Source organism: Larimichthys crocea, chromosome XXIV (assembly GCF_000972845.2).
Source record: "Larimichthys crocea isolate SSNF chromosome XXIV, L_crocea_2.0, whole genome shotgun sequence".
In the NCBI taxonomy this organism is placed as follows: domain Eukaryota; kingdom Metazoa; phylum Chordata; class Actinopteri; family Sciaenidae; genus Larimichthys; species Larimichthys crocea.
The window spans coordinates 987,131-1,004,781 of record NC_040034.1 but is presented as its reverse complement, the minus strand read 5'-3'; the positions used below and the strand labels follow the sequence as shown (position 1 = coordinate 1,004,781).

The window sequence follows — 17,651 nt, the reverse complement described above, 5'->3', positions numbered from 1 at the left end:
AAAAATCAGAGATTTTTAGATTTAAACGAAACCGGAAGTTGTTTACAGAGAGATTTTTAGATTTAAACGAAACCGGAAGTTGTTTACAGGGAATCATCTCGCCTTTGATGCTAATTCAGACTCCAGTGGTCTGTTGACTTTCTGCAGGCTTACAGACAGCACAGACAAGAAAGGACACGCTGCAAACCTGCTGGTATTTTATGAATAGTTAACTTATTGTGTTGTTATTCAATGTAAAACAAACATACACACACGCACACACCTTTCACCTTTTTAACACCGTAACCTTTGACGTTTGTTGCCAGGTTAGCCTCTGCTAACGTTACTCTTCGAGGATGCAGGTGCAGAGAGTTGTTCTCAACTCGCGGCCAGGTAAGAAAACTTTTTTTTGTGTATATAGGATAACCTATTTTCTTGTGTCCTGTGCTGTAACTTTACTTTACTGCACCCCGTGTGGCTTCACGTTTACTTACTCCAACCTATTTTATGTTATCAAGGTAAAAATGGGGCGCCAGGTCCTGAAAATTTCCGTCTGGAGGAGATGACTTTAACACCTGAGCTGAAAGATGGGGAGGTCCTGGTTCGGACGCTTTACCTGTCAGTGGACCCTTACATGGTCAGTATTATGGAAAGAAAAAAACCCTTTAATAAAGAAGGCTGGATTCAAAGTATCAAAGTTTAAGTTTAATTTATTATTCTAACAGTTGATTCTTATACATTTTTTTAAATGTGCTGTCTCGGACAGCTCCCCATTGATACAGTTTATATCATAACGTCCTTTTTTGGTTTTCTGCTGAGTAATGAACATTATGTTCCTTGTCCAAATGATACTTCCCTAACCTGTCCCTCTTGTCCTTGTACTATTGATTTATAATTATCTCTCTCCCTGCCAGCCTCAGTAAAACACAGGCCAAATACCCTTATTTGGTCTGTGTTTCACTGAGGCTGGTGCACGAGACATGCAAAAAACAGGACACACACACACTATATGAATTAAAACATCTGCACCCCAGTATAATCCTAATTTTTATAACAGTCAGTCATCTGCGTCTGATTATGCATGCACAAAACAAAAGCTTTCATTTCAAAACAAGTGTCATCTGAAGACTTTTCATGCTGTATCTACCTGTCTTTGCTCCGCAGAGGTGCAGAATGAATGACGACACCGGTGCTGATTATCTGACCCCGTGGCAGCTCTCCGAGTGTGTCGATGGTGGCGGTGTCGGCGTGGTGGAGTCCAGCCGCTGTGCTGATCGCGCTGAAGGAGACGTGGTCACTTTTTTCAACTGGCCCTGGCAGACGCATGCTGTCATGAAAGGAAGCGTCCTACAGAAGGTGAGGCACATTGATGACGAGCGTCTCTGGGATATGTAGTTACAGTAATGGGTGGACTGCTAGACACCAGTGAGGTACAATAAGTTAAGATAGACTTTAGTGATCAATGATGCAGACTTTTCTGTAGAGTTTTAGCCTCTTTTAGCGCTTTGGTTTGGTTTTGTGGCCTCTTACTTTAATGTTTTCATTGATAAATCTGCTGCAGCAGACATACAAAGTTATCAGGGAAGCTAGTTGGTCCAGGACAGAGGTAGACCTCTTGACCAGTATCTTAGGTCTTCTTCTGTCCCTCCAGCAGCCACCACAGTGTCATAGAAACAGAGTCCTGCACACTCCAAATGACCTCAGTCTCCTCAGTAAGTGGAGACAACTCTGAGCCTTCTTGTTCAGGACGTCTGAGTTGTCCGACCAGTTTGTTGTTGAGGTGAACACACAGGTATGTGTGTGCTACCACCATCTCGATACCCGATTCCTGTGATGACCCCTCAGTCATGAAGCCTCACATGCTGTGACCTGTTGGTAGATGATCGTCCACGCAGCCGGGCTGCTTCTCCTCCAATCTCCTGCACAGAACACAGTACATATATTTCCTTCTGTCTCTTGCAGGTCGATCCTCAGTTGGTTGATGGACACTTGTCTTACTTCCTGGGTGCAGTCGGCATCACGGGCCTCACAGCACTGTTTGGCGTCAGGGAAAAGGGTCATGTGACCAAAGGGGCCCATCAGACGATGGTGGTGAGTGGAGCGGCTGGAGCCTGTGGTTCCATCGCCGGGCAGGTAAATACAGCAAAATATCAGATCTGGGTCCAAGAAGGTTTTGATATGTTATACACGTCTGTAGCTCTCTGAGTTGATGGCAACGTGCATATCTAATATTTTATCTAATAATCGTAATATTTGGGCCTAAAGCCCGGAGCCTCAGCTTTGAGGCTCACATCAGAAATGTTACATAACATTTTATTTACATTTATTTACCCAAAGCGACTTACAAAAAAGGGAAACAATTAATTTGTACGGCCAAATTGAATTCATGTATTATCTGTTTTGCTAAATTTAATTCATTATTGTCTAATTCTGTTGTTTTATTTGAACTTTTTAAACTCTTATATGAACTTTGGGATGCATGTTTACATGAAAAGACTTTTACATGTTTACTACATATAAGTTTTTACTGAGAATGTAGTAGATGTTTGAAGTGAGCTCAACTATCTCTGATTTTTAATGCATGACACTTGAAGGCAAGTTAAAACTATAACTGGTATCAGATACAATCTAACCACCGATACAAACATAACAGAGAAAGGGCGTCGTGCTTTCATGTGTCCAGATTGGCCGGCTCGATGGTTGTGTGAGAGTGGTCGGGATCTGCGGTACTGATGAGAAGTGCAGAGCTTTGGTGGAAGACCTCGGCTTCACTGCAGCCGTCAACTACCGCCAAGAGGACGTCCCTGCGAGGCTCAAAGAGTGCTGCCCCGATGGGATAGATGTTTACTTTGACAACGTCGGAGGTGCCATCAGCGATACCGTAATCGCACAGGTAACGCTCGAGTGCTGCAGACGGTGTTGTTGTTGGCTTTTCTTTCTGTAATTGCACTGCCAGCAGTGTTGTTGTTGGCTTTTCTTTCTGTAATTGCACTGCCAGCATCACAAGTGGTGACTCTGGATTGTGAAAGTCTTTACATCTCACTCTCATTGACCCAGTTGAACAACGGCGGCCACGTGATCCTGTGTGGGCAGATCTCCCAGTACAACAAGGATGTGCCGTATCCTCCGCCCCTGAGCGAGGAGATACACGAGACCTTGCAAAGTAAGAACATCACCCGGGAGCGATTTATGGTGCTTAACTACATGAACAAAGCAGACGCTGCCCTCTGCGAGCTCAGCCAGTGGGTGAAATCAGGGCAAATCAAGGTAAGGAGGAAATGATGGTGACGATGTGTGGTTGGTTGCGTGGGTGTCCTCCTTTGCAAAATGCATGCTGCTTCCCAGTCTTGTCTCTTCACATGTAATTGTTATTTGCTTCTATTCTGCAGGTGCTGGAAACTGTGGTGAACGGCATTGAAAACATGGGAGGTACGTGGGCTTTGAATCTGAACATTTGAATTTATTGTATCATTTTTTTTTTTGTGAACTTTAATTTTTATTGCAGATGCATTTTGCTCGATGATGAAAGGGGGAAACATCGGCAAGCAAATTATCAAGATATCAGAGTGAAGACAAACAGCTGCAGCCGCCAGTAGAGACTGCGCTCAACAGATGTCTTGGGAAATCAACCAACATATTGACTTTCTATCGCTGCTATTAACACTAACTTTGATGCACTGAGGTACGATTAGTGTCTTGATTAGATGATGCCGGTTGATTACAATGATGAACCGTAGATGAACAATTACATAATGTTCACTAATATTGTGTACTAAAGAAAAACAAAATGAATACTTGTTTAATACTTAGTAATTTAGACTTTTAAATAAATGTAGATTACAATATTTCAGTATTGCCTCGTGATATTAATTTTACGTATTGCACTCTCTTTAGATATCTGCTTGTATGGAGGCCCGAAACTGACAAAATTCAGTAAAAGGTTGCCAAACAAGCCAAATATACACTGCTCAAAAAAATTAAAAGGAACACTTTTTAGCATAGAGTATAGCATCAAGTCAGCTCAACTTCTGGGATATTGATCTGGTCAGGTAAGTAGCTGTTTATCATTTTCATCTGTTTTGGTGTTAATGAAATTAACAACAGGTACGCTAGAGGGGCAACAATGAGACAACCCCCAAAACAGGAATGGTTTTACACAGAACACCACATTGCCACTGGCGCCAGGTGATTTCACAGATGAGAGCAGGTTCAACCTGAGCACATGTGATGGACGTGAACGGGTCTGGAGACGCCGTGGAGAACGTTATGCTGCCTGCAACATCATTCAGCACGACTGGTTTGGTGGTGGGTCAGTGATGGTCTTGGGAGGCATATCCCTGGAAGGATGCATAGACCTCTGCAGGTTATAAAATGGAACCCTGACTGCTATTAGGTATCAGAATGAAATCCTTGGACCCATTGTCAGACCCTACGCTGGTGCAGTGGGTCCTGGGTTCCTCCTGGTGCCCCACAATGCCTGGTCTCATGTGGCGAGAGTATGCACACAGTTCCTGGGGGATGAAGGAATTGATACCATTGACTGGCCCCTGTGCCAGACTGACCTAAATCCAATAGAACACCTCTTGGTCATTATGTTTCGGTCGATCCGACGCTGCCTGGTTGCACCTCAGACTGTCCAGGAGCCATACAAACTACTGAGTACCATTATGAGTTGCTACAAAGAAATTTTGGCAAAATGGACTAGCCTGCCACATCATTTCTTTGGTTTGATTTTGGGGATGTCTTAACACATTACCCAGTCCATATCAGGAAAGATATCCAGCGTGATTTCTTTTCCTGATGAGATCTGATGTGTTTTCAAAGTGTTCCTTTTAATTTTTTTGAGCAGTGTATAATACTGTTAGTATAAAAAGAGTTCTGTAACATGTAAATAAATGTATTTATAAATCTAAAACCTTTTTAATTGTTTCTTTTAACCTCTAATCAGTTAATTTTTTTCAACTGATTTCAAGTTTTTAGTTTTTTACCTTTATTAATAACACTACACAACATCACATAACGTTAATCATGTCCATAAATGTGCTGCATATTTATTTAACATTACTGTTTAAACAGTTAACAGTAGTAAAAGCTAACAATACCAAAAGTTATATACTTAAAAGTTCACAGACACGTGCTAACCAACTTAAAAATTAATTTTATTTTTTTAAAACAAGCCATTGGACTTGGACACTATGTGATCTTTTACATCGTGTAGATGTGATTTAATGTCTCAGACATCACAGGTTAAACTAAATGAAATATTTGTAAGTAGTATTAGGCAGCTAAAGTACTAAATACAGTGATATCAGCACTATGGAGTGCTGATAACACCTCTCTCTATATATGTATATCTATATAAATATATATATATGGAGGTGTTTTCATCTACCGCTTGGAAATTGAAAATATTATAATATATATAATTTAAGAAGAGCTCGCTGAGCTACATACCAGGCCTGTCTTATTATCATATAAGCACAATCCAAGTGTTATAATTTAATTACAGATATGAAATGTTGAGCTACGAGTTCTTTAACTGGTCTAACGACGTTGTTTACAGTCTTGTCAGTGTCAAGCTCCGTGATCTTGGTTCACTCTTGTGTGTGTGTGACAATGACGCGAAGACAAACACAAAGAATATGATTTACTGTAATGAACATTTTATTCCACAGCACTATAAACCATTAATAAAATAAAATAGTGGTCGGCTCTAATTTCAGTTGTCACGAGAAAAATATGTGGCAGGTGTAAAATCATCATCATCATCTGTTCCCTCCGTATACCGTATAGAGTTTGAACACAAGAGCGGATGCAGAATAAGTCAAGTGAACACCAGCACATCACTTACAGTATATTCCTTCATGGTGATGGTGGTGGTGGTGTTGGTGGTGGAGTCGATGTCTGTTTTTCTTGTGAACAGTCAAATCAGTGTACAGTACAGAACAATCACAACCAGATTCATAGTTAAACATAATGAGTGCACATCAGTGAACCGTCTCATCGAGACAGGATTTAGTGCTTTTCTGCAACAACAAAAAAACAAAACAATAACAATAAAATAAAAAAAATCTAAATAAACAACTGTCCCATGCATAATCTGGAAGTGGAAGTGAAATGCAGTCATCTCTCACGATCCTCCAAATCCATTCAATACTGCCTCCGTGTGGACAGATTGCACAGCTTGTAAAGAGGTACTGAGCGTCGTCATGAAGAGAGAAACTCTCCATTAACAAGATCAATTTTTTTTTTTTTAAATATCTATCTATATGCTGGAGTTATATACTTGGTGATGGACCTGTACAAATGAAAAAGACTTGTCTATGCAGAGAGAGGGGGGAGAAAAAAAAAGTTATTAAAACCATTGCCAGCAAAAGTGCACATAATTTAATTTTCTCAGTGTCTAGCAGCTGGTCTAATATTAAACTGCATGCCTTATCACAGCACTGAGCAATTATTCTGCACTCATGCTGGGTATGGATGTTGGAACATTGCTTCTATTAAAAGACTTGATAAATGTGGTCTTCACCCTATTTGTCTCTTTTTTTTTTTAGACCAGTTTGTTCTTGTGGAATCCAGCACCTGCTACTACAGACTAAGAATTAAGAGTGCAACAGACGGTCAGCGAGCTGCTCGCACACCTTTCGCTAATAACCAAAGGAATTAACGAACGTTCGGAGCAGATACAGACAGAAACGAAAAACACACACACAAAGCAACTTAGGGAATGCTCCTTTAGCTTCCTAACTACACTGGCCATGAGGGAGGTAAAGAAATGTCCATTTACAGTGCAGATACAGCACCAACCAAAAGTTTGGACCTTCTCATTCAATGATCTTTATTTTTTAAATATTTTTAAGTGTAAACCAATCAAAATATGTTTGATATTTTAGATTCTTCAAAGTGGACACATGCTTTGCACACTCTTCATGACACCTGGATTACTTCTATAGCAGAAGTACAGTATAGTAGTATTGGTAGTGTAGTATGTAATAATTAACAGGACTGCCTTCTTCAAAAGTTAATTAGTAGAATTTCTTGTCCATGACTTGTTGTGTTTGAGACCATCAGTTGTGTTTTTCAGACAGTAAATCTCTATTTAACTACTGGATTAAACCATATTATGGCAAGAACTACTCAACTAAGTAAAGAGGATTAACGGTCCATCTTTAAGACATGAAGGTCAGTCAGTCCAGAAAATATCAAGAACTTTGAATGCATCGTCATGTGCAGTCACAAAAACCATCAAACACTCCGGGAGACCAACAGTTACCTCTGCTGCTTAGGATTTTTGAATTTGTTAGTTTACCTATCAGCCTTAGAAATCAAAAATTAACGAGACCTCAGATTAGAGTTCAAGTAGAAAACGCATCTGAACATCCACTGGTCGGAAGAGATTGTGTAAATCTGATGTTCATGGTTGGATTACTGCAAAAAAAACCAATGCCTGAAGGAGACCAACAACAACAAGAAGAAGAAGAGAACTGCTTGGACCAAGAAAGACAAAGAATAGACATCAGACCAGTGGAAATCTGGACTTTGGTCTGACGAGTCCAAATCTGAAATTTTTGGTTCCAATGTCCGCATCTTTTCTTGTTATCTACATGTGTGGTTCCCACCTTGAAGCATGAAGCAGTGATGGTGTGGGGGATGCTTTGCTGGTGATTTATTCCAAATTCAAGCTACGATTGACCAGCATGGCAACCACAGCATTCTGCACTGAACATTTAGTTAGCTCTTAGTGGGACCATCACTTGTTTTTCCACCACAACAATGACCCCAAACACACCTCCAGGCTATGTAAGGACTATTTGACCAAGAAAGAGTGCTGCGTCCTCTAAAATCAACCACCAACAAGCGCTCAGCACCTCTGTTGGAAACCCTATACCAGGTGAAGAGTGTGCAGAGCTGTCATGAAAGAAAAGGCGGCTACTTTGAAAATATCAAACATATTCTTATCTGATGATTCCATATTCGCTCCTTCATAGTTTTGATGTCTTCGGGTTCATCTACAGTGTAGAAAACGATAAAAACAAATAGAAATCAATGAATTAGAAGGTGTCCTAACTTTTGACCGGTGTATAACACGAAGGGGAAAAAAAAGAAAATCACTCAATACAATCAGTAGTAGGAATAAATAAATAAAAAATAAAAAAACAGCATAGTGTGCTGCTTCATTTCATTTCAACACATCTATAACACATTCATTTTGTTGTTTTTTCTTTTTTTTTTTGCCACCACGCATCTCGATTGTTTGACATGACTTTTTTTTTTCTCCGATCACTGAGCTACTATAGCGGTATAAAAAAACATTGTCCTGAAATACTACTGGGACCAGCCTATTGTTCAAGTGCTCACATTCCTGAGAAACAAACAGCTGCTTCCTGTAGTCACGTTTGAAGTGAAGCACGCAGAGTCTGGCCCGTTTGTGTTCTGGTGATTTTTTTTTTTTTGATATGACTATTCAACGCGAATATTTAGTGGTTTTTCTTGTTTGTTTGTTTTTTAGTGGCAGTTGTGCGCATTGGGAATCAATCGTTAACTACTTGTACGCAGGTCGACCACGGCGTTCGATCGATTTGACCATCTCCTCCCCTTTGATTTCCTGTAATTATCTTGCGGAATAAACTTGGAAACGCGATCGTCTAGGGTTGTAAATACTGCGCTCTGTCAGCCATGGGGGGGAGGAGGAGGGGAGGTTAGGAAAAGCTTACGGTACACAAAGTGAGGCGTACACCGTTTTGTCATCCGCGTGATTTGTGTCTGTCGGAAGGTAAACACGAGGATCGGGAGTTTTTGGCACGTCCATTAGTGAATGAAAACGACATTCAGAGGGAAGAATAAAAGGTGAAATCTTTCTTATTCATCCTTTGGCAGTGGTGAAGTGGCATTCGGGGGGCAGGGGGGGGGCCAAGGCAAGCTCAAGTAAATGAGTCAGCTTAAAACCACAGCAGGATACAGCTCTTATACTGTCGACTGCGGCACACGTTGGACTAGATCTCCTTTAGCTTAAATAGGCTGTTTTACCCTCAATGTATTCAAGGTGTTTTTTTTTTTTTACACTGTACACATTGCTATGAATATGGCCAGAAATGTGCTCACCGGTGCTTTACAATAACATGCATATTAAGTAAACGATACTATCTAGAAACAGGAGAGTGAAGTGGTGTACCGCGAGGTGGCTTTGGAAGGAGAGGAGAAAGAAAGGAGAGCTGCTGATCGGGGGGGGCTTTTCCAGGATGGAGACGGCAAAATATATCTGTGAGTCAGGCTCGAAGGAGGTGAGGGAGGTAGGGAGGGGGGGTGAGGATGGTGGTGGTACAGTGCAATTACTGTCAAGAGGGAGGGACGCTCTTGCTGTTGTTGTCACGGAGGAGAGGGGCCGGGCCCGTCCAGGCGCGGTACACCAATAGCAGGCCGAGCCCCAGAGCCCACGTGCGGACGGGAGACAGCAGAAAGGCCGTCGGGCCGTAGGTCTCCAGGAGGAAGTAGCAGGAGTGCGCCTGCCAGGTGAGCAGCAGCAGCATGACAACGTGAACCGCCAGAGTCCGCCAGCGGCAGCCCGGCCGCAGGAAGTGGGATCGGAAGGTGTTGCCGCGGCAACGGTGGTGGAGGCTCCAGCACAGATACGAGGTGAGGGGCATGTTGAAGAACAGGAGCTGGCGTGGAGAGGAAATGAAGTCCGTTAAGTGTGACCAGAGATGACGACAGTTATGATAATAATAAAAATAATAAGAAGATCAGACGAACAGCTTTAATACAGACGCCTGATTGGACGGTTTGTGACCTTGTGACCTCTTAAAGACACGACGCGAGGAGCTCAAACAAGCTTTTAAATCTTTGTTTTCAATATTTTACAACATAAACAGCTAAAATTAAAGACCTACTATAACTATGACTAATCTTTTAACACTCATTCAGTGTTTCTGTCTACCTGATGATCTAAACCGGCTCCTGAGGGGAAATATCTTCAGCTGCTACGTGCACCGCCGCGTTCACCAGCTATAATCACTAACTGTGACAGTCTGCCATTGGTTTTTCTGTGCAGGTACAGTACAGTTGGTTTTTTTAGGAGCTTAAAAATAGCTGTCTGCTGTGGCTAAAAATGATATGAAGAGTGGTGAGAGGAAACCGAAACAGAGAAGCTAGAGGCTGGAAAAACCCAAAGAATGAGATGAATGTTTCTAGAAACCCCCCTTAGGCAATAATCCTCTGTGGTTTCATCACTACGAGCTTTTCCTTTCAACCTAAAAGCACTCATAAGATATTTTGCTGATAGAAAATTAAGTGATCTTACAGCTTATATAAGCAAATATGACACATCTGCACATGAACAGACGTTACTGAGATCTTACTTGAACGACTCCGACGACGTAAGTGAGACTGCCCTCCAGGAAGTGTCCGTCGATGAACACGCCGAAGGCGAAGCAGGCACCACTGTGGCCGTCTATCATCTCTCCTATGAACCACGGGCCTGAGCGAGGAGAGGAGGAGGAGGACGTATGTTTACTTGAATGTTAACGTGACGTGTCTTTCATTCACAGATTTTGCTGCTGTGACGACTCACCGAAGGCTGTGCACAGGTTGAACAGCAGCAGAGAGTAGTAGAAGGTGTCCATTGTGCTGACCAGTTTGAGCGACATACACGCTTGATAAGACAATCCTGAAGGAGAGAGAAGAACCAAATCAGAGCAGATATTCAGTCACCTGACGATCAGAGTTAAATGTTGCGTTTGTTTGAGGCGTGTGGTCGGTGGCGGCTCACCTCTCCCTGAAGGAACACGCAGGAACCTGAAGGCCAGCAGCACACCGACGTTCAGCAGCATCATAAATATGAAGGCCACCCGGGCCAGGATGTAGTGGTCCGTAAGGAGGATGAAGGACTGCACGAAGCCGAAGCTCGGAGTCAGGTCTTCCTCCAGAGTAAAGTGCTGCTCCCGCACCGACGTCCGGCCCGCCGAGTCCTGACTCGCACAAAAACATAAGAGAGGAGGCGAATCTTTAAAGTCTGAGACACATCTGCATGATAGAGCTGCCAGTAGTGTATCAAAAGTTAGTGCTTTATAGCTTTTCGCCGCCGTGCTGACCTCCACTTTAACTCTGATCGTGTGCAGTCCTGTGAGGTAGAGAGACGGATCCCACAGCAGAACATAGAGAGGACCTCCAGCAGAGTGGCCTTTCCCCAGAGGTTCCCCATCCACGCTCACATGCACGGCTGTGATCTGAGCCTCGGAGAAGGCCAGGATCCTGTTAGAGAGGCAGCAAAATGAAGGTTTTAGTATTTTAAAAAATAAAAATAAAACCAAACATTAAGCAAAGGTAAGTTTCTAGCTTGTTTACTGTCCTTGTGATGATCTTGACACTTGCTATTTATGTATTAAGAATTTCTTTGTAAGAGGCACAGGAAGCGAAGGGGAAGTTTGTGTTGTTAGAATTAGAGAAGGTGACGTTTAGTTCCTGGAAATGGTATTTCTGAGCCTTAAATGTAGAAAAACATAAAGAGTTATTCAAAAAGCAGCTGTAGTTATTCATTTTCTCAATTGTTAACTTCAAATAAACATAACTTTCATTGCAAAACATCAAAAAAAGAAAGAAAATCTGCAAAAATAAGGTAAAATATTTTAAAAATTCTGCATCCAGGTTTGATACATGAAATAAAAAGGCATGTAAATAAGAGCACGAACACGTGAGAAACCTCGTGAGCTGGGTATGTTACGTGTCAGGAGGACTGTGTTGAGCAAACACACAAAACAAACACCTGATGTGTGTCGATCTGCGTATCCGACCCAGCGGCTCCACTCCCGGGTGGAGGTACTGCGCGTCCTTGGGGTTGGTGATGAGCACCGCAGGCCACTGCTCGAACCTCAGGTCAGAGAAACTCAGCAGGTCGTGGTCGAAGGCGAGGACTCTGTACCTGGAGACAGATGATGATCAGCACTTCCTAACAGTACACAACAATAATTACTAATGATATAATCAATTCAGTTACCGCAACCCGTTTCCAGTAAGCAGCGCAATTAAAAACGATGAAGTCACTGATTTAGAAGTTCACATTATTTCATAAAGCCAGCAAGGCTGTAAGACTTTAATTGAACGGGGTACCACCGGTGGTGCGTGACCTCCTGTGTAGTGGAAGAATCATTTTTAAAAATAAAAATCTATTAATTTAAAAGATATCATATTATTAAAATACTATACTGTTAAGATTTTAAGATACGTTTTTCATTTCCTGTAATATTCTTTGTCAGTATCGTCCTGAGATGTCGTCATGTTTGGCCCGGTAGCAACCACAAATCCATGATTAATCACAAACTAAAAATGTGACGGCTGAGATAATAAGTTAATAAGATAATGAGGTCAAATTAAACTCTGCAATCGCAGCTTCAAAACACAAAACATAAGAAAGATCAGTGCAGATCAGATCTGGAGCTCTGGTTTGCTTGAACCGGCTCCGACATCAGTCGACACTAAATAATCTTGTGACTCCCGTGTTAACTGTCTGTAGCCTGAACACGCTGCTGTATTTGAACTCGTGTCACGGCGGCGAGAGACGAATATTTATCGTTTGGCAGAAAGACCTGGGGTGTGATTTGAGTGAGGAGGACTGCTTAAATATTTTATCAAACGCATGAGAGAGGCGAAGGGGAAATTTATTCTGAACAAGATAATTCATAGACTTTATTTCACGCCTTCTAAAATACAAGGGACGGCCTTTATGTTATGTTAATGTCAGAGTAAAATAGGGACATTTCTACATGTGATGTAAGCTGGTCTACCCGTTATGGCTGAGCGTGGCGGTACCTGTATCACCAAGACTGTGTTTTACCGGAGGCTATGTTTATTTTCAAGTTCGATTTTATGTTTTTTCTGATCTCTTTTGCCCTCCTGTTGTTTATTGTACCTGCGGTTGTCCATCCAGTCGCCCAGCTCCAGCTCCAGGGCGCCTTGGGGATGTCGGCTGTGGAGGACGGGCATGAGACCGCCAAGTGTGTGCAGGTGGCCGCACAGGTACGCGACTGCAGATCTAAAAAACACACACACATCAAGTCCACATGTTAATGTTTACCTGCAGGAACAGCTCGGAGCTAATCCTCGACGGCGTGATGAATGAATGTTTGTGCTCTGACTTATACCAACACACCCAGCAGAAGAAAACTGGTTCAGCGTCTAACAGTCAAATGTTTTCTCACCTCATCGTGTCCCGAACTCCTGGAGAGGGAGAGACGACGGTGGATGTGGTGTAGTGGCCAAACCAGATGGACTGGTTACTCCTCATACTCTCAGCTCTGAACGTGTCCAGCAGGTCCATTTGAGTCTGAAAGAAGGAAAAGCAGAACTATAAGTCACGTTAAACTCATTATCTACAGTGTGAACCATGTTTACTATTTAAAACATGAGGGCACTTGACATTTTTGCTGTTTGTTTTTGGGCTGTACGCATTAGTACAAGCTTCTGTTTCATGTTCTCGCAGCCGCAAATCATCCTGTAATCATTAACAGATCAAAGCGTGAAGAGAAAGCCGTACCTGGTTGAGAATACCGAAGAAATTGTACGGCCTCTTGGGCCCCGGAGTGAGCGTGGCGTCCACGCAGACAAACGAGTAGTTGCCGAAGGGAGTTTTGTGAACGTAGTGGAAAGAGCCGACTTTCTGATTGGCCGAGTATTTCCTATAACAAAGAAGAATAAAAAATGGAAGAAAATCAAACGTGAGCGAACGAGACAATGTGGATCTGGGATGGAGCCAGCGGCTCCGTATCCTGATGGAGTCCTGAGATAATTTAATGCTTTTTTGAATTAATCAATTAGCCGTGCACAGGAGACAGACTCGGCCTTGCGGAGGAGGAGGAGGAAGAGGAGGAGGAGCAGCCACAACATTAAGAATATTAGGGAGATAGAAGATCAATCAGCGATGTCACATAAAACATCATTTGTGTCAAAAAACAAAACAAAACAAGAGAGTCGGGCCTCTTCATGTAGATTCGTGCTTCTATTTTTGGTCCTCAGGAAGCTCAAGACAGCTTGGATTATTGTCAATAAGTAGGTCTGCAACTACTCATGTTTCAGAGACACACACACACACAGACTCTGCTTATAAAGACACTGCATCATACTGACCTGTAGTAATTGTTGGTGCTGTCCAAGGACATAATATTGAAGGCATCTGTCAGAGAAAAATGAAAATAACGGTGAGAATTAAGCAGGATATAAAATATTAAAAGCATAAAAATGCAGAATTTAAACCCAGGAATCAGATTTCCTCATATATAAGCAAGATATCGAGTTAAATCCGTGCTGCAAACACACATCCACATCTACAATCAATTACAGCTGCATATCTGTCTTCTTGACCCGGGTTTCAAAGTAAAGATATCTTGTTTCACGTCTAATAGCTTCGCGATCCAATAACTGAAGAAGAAGCGGGGCGGGTGGGGATGACTTCCTGCGCCGCACCACAGTTAATGGATTCTCCAGAAAACCTTAATTGTGCACACACTGTGTTTCAGTCCCCCCCTTCATGCATGCATCCCTCCACCCCGGTGGTGGTTAAATCACCATGATTCCCACGGATGTCTATCCAGCGCGTGCGCTCCATCACGCGGGACCTCTTCAGGATGTTGTGGTAGGCCTGCCACTCCACCTCGTGTTGGAGGGAACCCACTTTACTCTCTGTTTTGGCGTCTGTCAGATCCCCTGTGGCGAAGCAGAAGAAGAACAAGAAGAAGATGATGAGGCGCCACACCCCGTGTGTCATAAAGATAAAGTGGGATGTGTAAGTTACCTGTTGCGAGCACTAAATCCGGTTTGATCACCTCGATCGTGTCGGTGCAGAACTTCTCAAAGTCAGGGATGCGTCTCGGGTCGTGGAATCGACTGATGTGGATGTCGGACACCTTGAATGAGACGTAATGTGTGTTAGTGCAAAGTCTGACTGCAACTTTAACTGTGTGCACCTGCACAATGACACACTTCTCTGCGGTCACTGACCTCTTTCTGTCAATCATTCACACAGACAGAGTTGCACTTGCAAAATGCATTGCTCCATTCATACTTGCATGCATTCAAAAGCCACACCTGTATAAACCAGAATATGTTGCTCAACTCGCCGCCGGGGAATGGTGGAGGTGGAGGTGGTGGTGGTGGAGGAGAGTCCTCTCCATCTCCATCACCTGCAGCAACGCTCCGTTTGGGGTGCCAAGCCGTGTCATAGCTGTCCAGCACCCAGGAGGTGATGCACGCCAGGGCAAGTCCGAGGAGAACCAGGGCTCCGAACAGCTTCAGCATCCTCCCCCTGTGAAGTGGTGAGAGAAGCGGGGAGGGGAGGGGATGGCTGCCGCTGTCTGTCCCGGACAGAATAATAAAAATAAAAATAATAATAATAATAATAATAGAAAATAAAGCCCGAGCTACTGGTGTGAATAATCTAACGGCACGAAGCACACCGACATCAGACTGCAGACACGGGGAGGCTCTGAGCTACATGGCTAACATCTCACACTCGGACCGGCTCTGACATCGCGGCCGCTGCGGATGCATCGACGGTGCGGAGAGGAGTTCATCCAGGCTCCGAGGAGGAGGTGGAGGAGGAGGAGGAGGAGGAGGAGGAGGTGGAGGCAGCAGGAGCAGCAGCACCGACAGACAGCAGCAGCAGCAGCAGCAGCAGCAGAAACTCACTGACCGGTTGGATCAGGAAACGTCACCGACAGTTTAACCGGAGACAGAGCTCCCACTCTGACACCGTTTCCCGGATACTGCAATCAACCTGTCATCGCGAGAGTTCGCGGGGAGCGAGAAGTGGCGGGTTACTTAAATAAAATAAAATAAATGATAAATTTAATTAAAAACAAACGTGTTGTTACGAATATAATTATATAATATGTTATTAATTATTACTAACTAATCCTATTTAATCCACAAAGCTTTATTTTAATTATTTGTACAGGAATCATGTGAAAATTATTATTATTAAATCATATTAGTATATTGAATGAATAGTATTAATAAATATAATATAGTAATATAATAAATATATTATTAATTATAACTAACTAACCCCTATTAATTTAATAATACAATAAATAAAAGTGTGACCACGACAAACACATTCATTTATTTGTTTTTATTTGTACAGGATCATGTGAAAATTAATTATTATTAAATAATAATTACGATTATATTTATTGATATAATATTAATATATATATATATATATATATAATAGATATATTATATATATATAACTACATTATTAACAACTAATCCTATTAATTATAATACAATAAAAGTTTCCACGACAATCACACATTTATATTGTTTTATTTTACAGGATCATGTGAAAATTATTATTAATTAAATATATACTATCTATATTATTGATTATTTAATATATAGTATAATATAGATCTATATAATATATATATATATATATATATATATATATAATTGATTAACTAACTAATCATTAATAACCAAAGTTTTACCGCAGACAAATCGCATTATTTTAATATTATTTTTATTTTGTACAGGATCATGTGAAAATTTTCCAAACTAACACAAGTTTATTAATTAATGATATAATATTAATAAATAGTGTTTTTTAAAGTGTCCTTGTCCCATCTGTGTTCGTGTTTGTTTTTTTTTTTCCAACCCTCAGTTAGTTTTATTCGATGTAGTCGAAGATACCAGACTGGAATCAGTCAAAGTCAAAGGTCAATGGTGAGGTCAGGAGGGAAGAAAGTGTTCAGATGTATTATTTATTGACGCTTGATCAAGGAGAATTAGAGACACTCTCAGAGTTCATCAGAAGTGCCTGAGTCGGTCTCACGTTCTGCCCAACTCATCCTGGTGGATCGACTTTAAACCCCAAGATAACACCACAAATACTACACACCCAGAATTAGTCAAAGAGAATGTTTTTACCCATGGAGGTGTTATTGTCAGCATGTTCTAGTCTGGAGACACAGATGTCTGTTTACGCAGATTGGAACGTCACCTATATTGAAACATGACGAGGCAATATGAACATGTTTTAGAGTCAGAAACAGGTGTATTGCAAAGTAGCTTTTCACGTTTAAGGAACTGGTGTTGTTGTTTTTGGTGCATAACAAAGAATTACAAAATATAAACAATATTAATATATGTACAGTATGTTTTAAAGTGGAAAGAGCTGTACACTCTGTGCAGAAATATACAAAGTAGTTGCCAGGTCATGTGCAGCAGTTCACAGTATGCAGAATATTTGAAATGTGCAAGATATTTATCAAACTGAGGAAGTCCAAAAGATGTTAAATAAAAGGTGTGCGACAATGTAACACATAGAGACAGTGGATCCTACTTTAATGTAATGTGTAGGGTTTGGGGTGGAGGGTCAGTGTCAAAACGGGCCCTGGGCCTTGTTGATAAGGGAAAAAAACTGTCTCTGTGCTGTGAGGTTTTGGTCCTGATAGTGTCTCAAAGAAGTCCAGCATGTCAGATTTAAGGGTCTTCCACGAAGCCTGTCATGTTTCTACAGAAATATTGGCACATACCTCAATACATGGAAACTGAGAGCTGTTTCTCCTTATATCTAATAATAACATGTGCTGGACATACACTGCTGAGTTTGCATGAATTAAAAGCAGAAGGTGATGTAAAGAGGAAAGAATGAAAGCAAAAGCAAGAATAAAAAATTTGAA

General features: G+C 41.8%; 2 protein-coding genes across 3 annotated transcripts; one reads left to right on the top strand and one right to left on the bottom strand.

Annotated features, from left to right (window-relative positions):
* The first annotated feature begins 77 nt into the window (after nt 1-77).
* On the top strand, nt 78-3,824 carry ptgr2 (prostaglandin reductase 2). Of its 2 annotated transcripts, none has more exons than XM_019279350.2 (9): nt 78-189; nt 306-372; nt 498-616; nt 1,144-1,335; nt 1,942-2,112; nt 2,663-2,872; nt 3,037-3,246; nt 3,369-3,408; nt 3,485-3,824. In XM_019279350.2, the coding sequence occupies exons 2-9, from the start codon at nt 336-338 to the stop codon at nt 3,547-3,549; spliced, it is 1,044 nt and encodes a 347-aa protein (XP_019134895.1). In that variant the 5' UTR covers nt 78-189; nt 306-335; the 3' UTR covers nt 3,550-3,824. The 2 variants fall into 2 exon arrangements, with proteins under 2 accessions (XP_019134895.1, XP_019134894.1); XM_019279349.2 differs by having other exon boundaries at nt 80-193.
* A 1,796-nt stretch (nt 3,825-5,620) lies between these two features.
* tmem62 (transmembrane protein 62) lies at nt 5,621-15,734 on the bottom strand. Its single transcript, XM_027274945.1, has 14 exons — nt 15,474-15,734; nt 15,052-15,268; nt 14,759-14,870; nt 14,533-14,670; nt 14,095-14,140; nt 13,505-13,646; nt 13,170-13,294; nt 12,881-13,003; nt 11,738-11,893; nt 11,067-11,226; nt 10,745-10,943; nt 10,547-10,642; nt 10,335-10,453; nt 5,621-9,638 (listed from the first exon to the last, which is right to left on the bottom strand). Exons 1-14 carry the CDS (start codon nt 15,491-15,493, stop codon nt 9,315-9,317), a joined length of 1,977 nt encoding a protein of 658 aa, XP_027130746.1. The 5' UTR covers nt 15,494-15,734; the 3' UTR covers nt 5,621-9,314.
* Nucleotides 15,735-17,651: the final 1,917 nt, after the last annotated feature.

Excerpts from the sequence above, each read along its gene's own strand:
- ptgr2 (XM_019279350.2), top strand. The coding sequence starts at position 336 with ATGCAGGTGCAGAGAGTTGTTCTCAACTCGCGGCCAG. Across the intron at positions 2,113-2,662 it reads GTGGTTCCATCGCCGGGCAG|ATTGGCCGGCTCGATGGTTG; the intron begins GTAAATACAGCA and ends TCATGTGTCCAG. Across the intron at positions 3,247-3,368 it reads TGAAATCAGGGCAAATCAAG|GTGCTGGAAACTGTGGTGAA; the intron begins GTAAGGAGGAAA and ends TCTATTCTGCAG.
- tmem62 (XM_027274945.1), bottom strand. The coding sequence starts at position 15,493 with ATGTCAGAGCCGGTCCGAGT. Across the intron at positions 14,671-14,758 it reads GGATTTAGTGCTCGCAACAG|GGGATCTGACAGACGCCAAA; the intron begins GTAACTTACACA and ends GCTTCGCCACAG. Across the intron at positions 13,295-13,504 it reads TCTTCGGTATTCTCAACCAG|ACTCAAATGGACCTGCTGGA; the intron begins GTACGGCTTTCT and ends TCCTTCTTTCAG.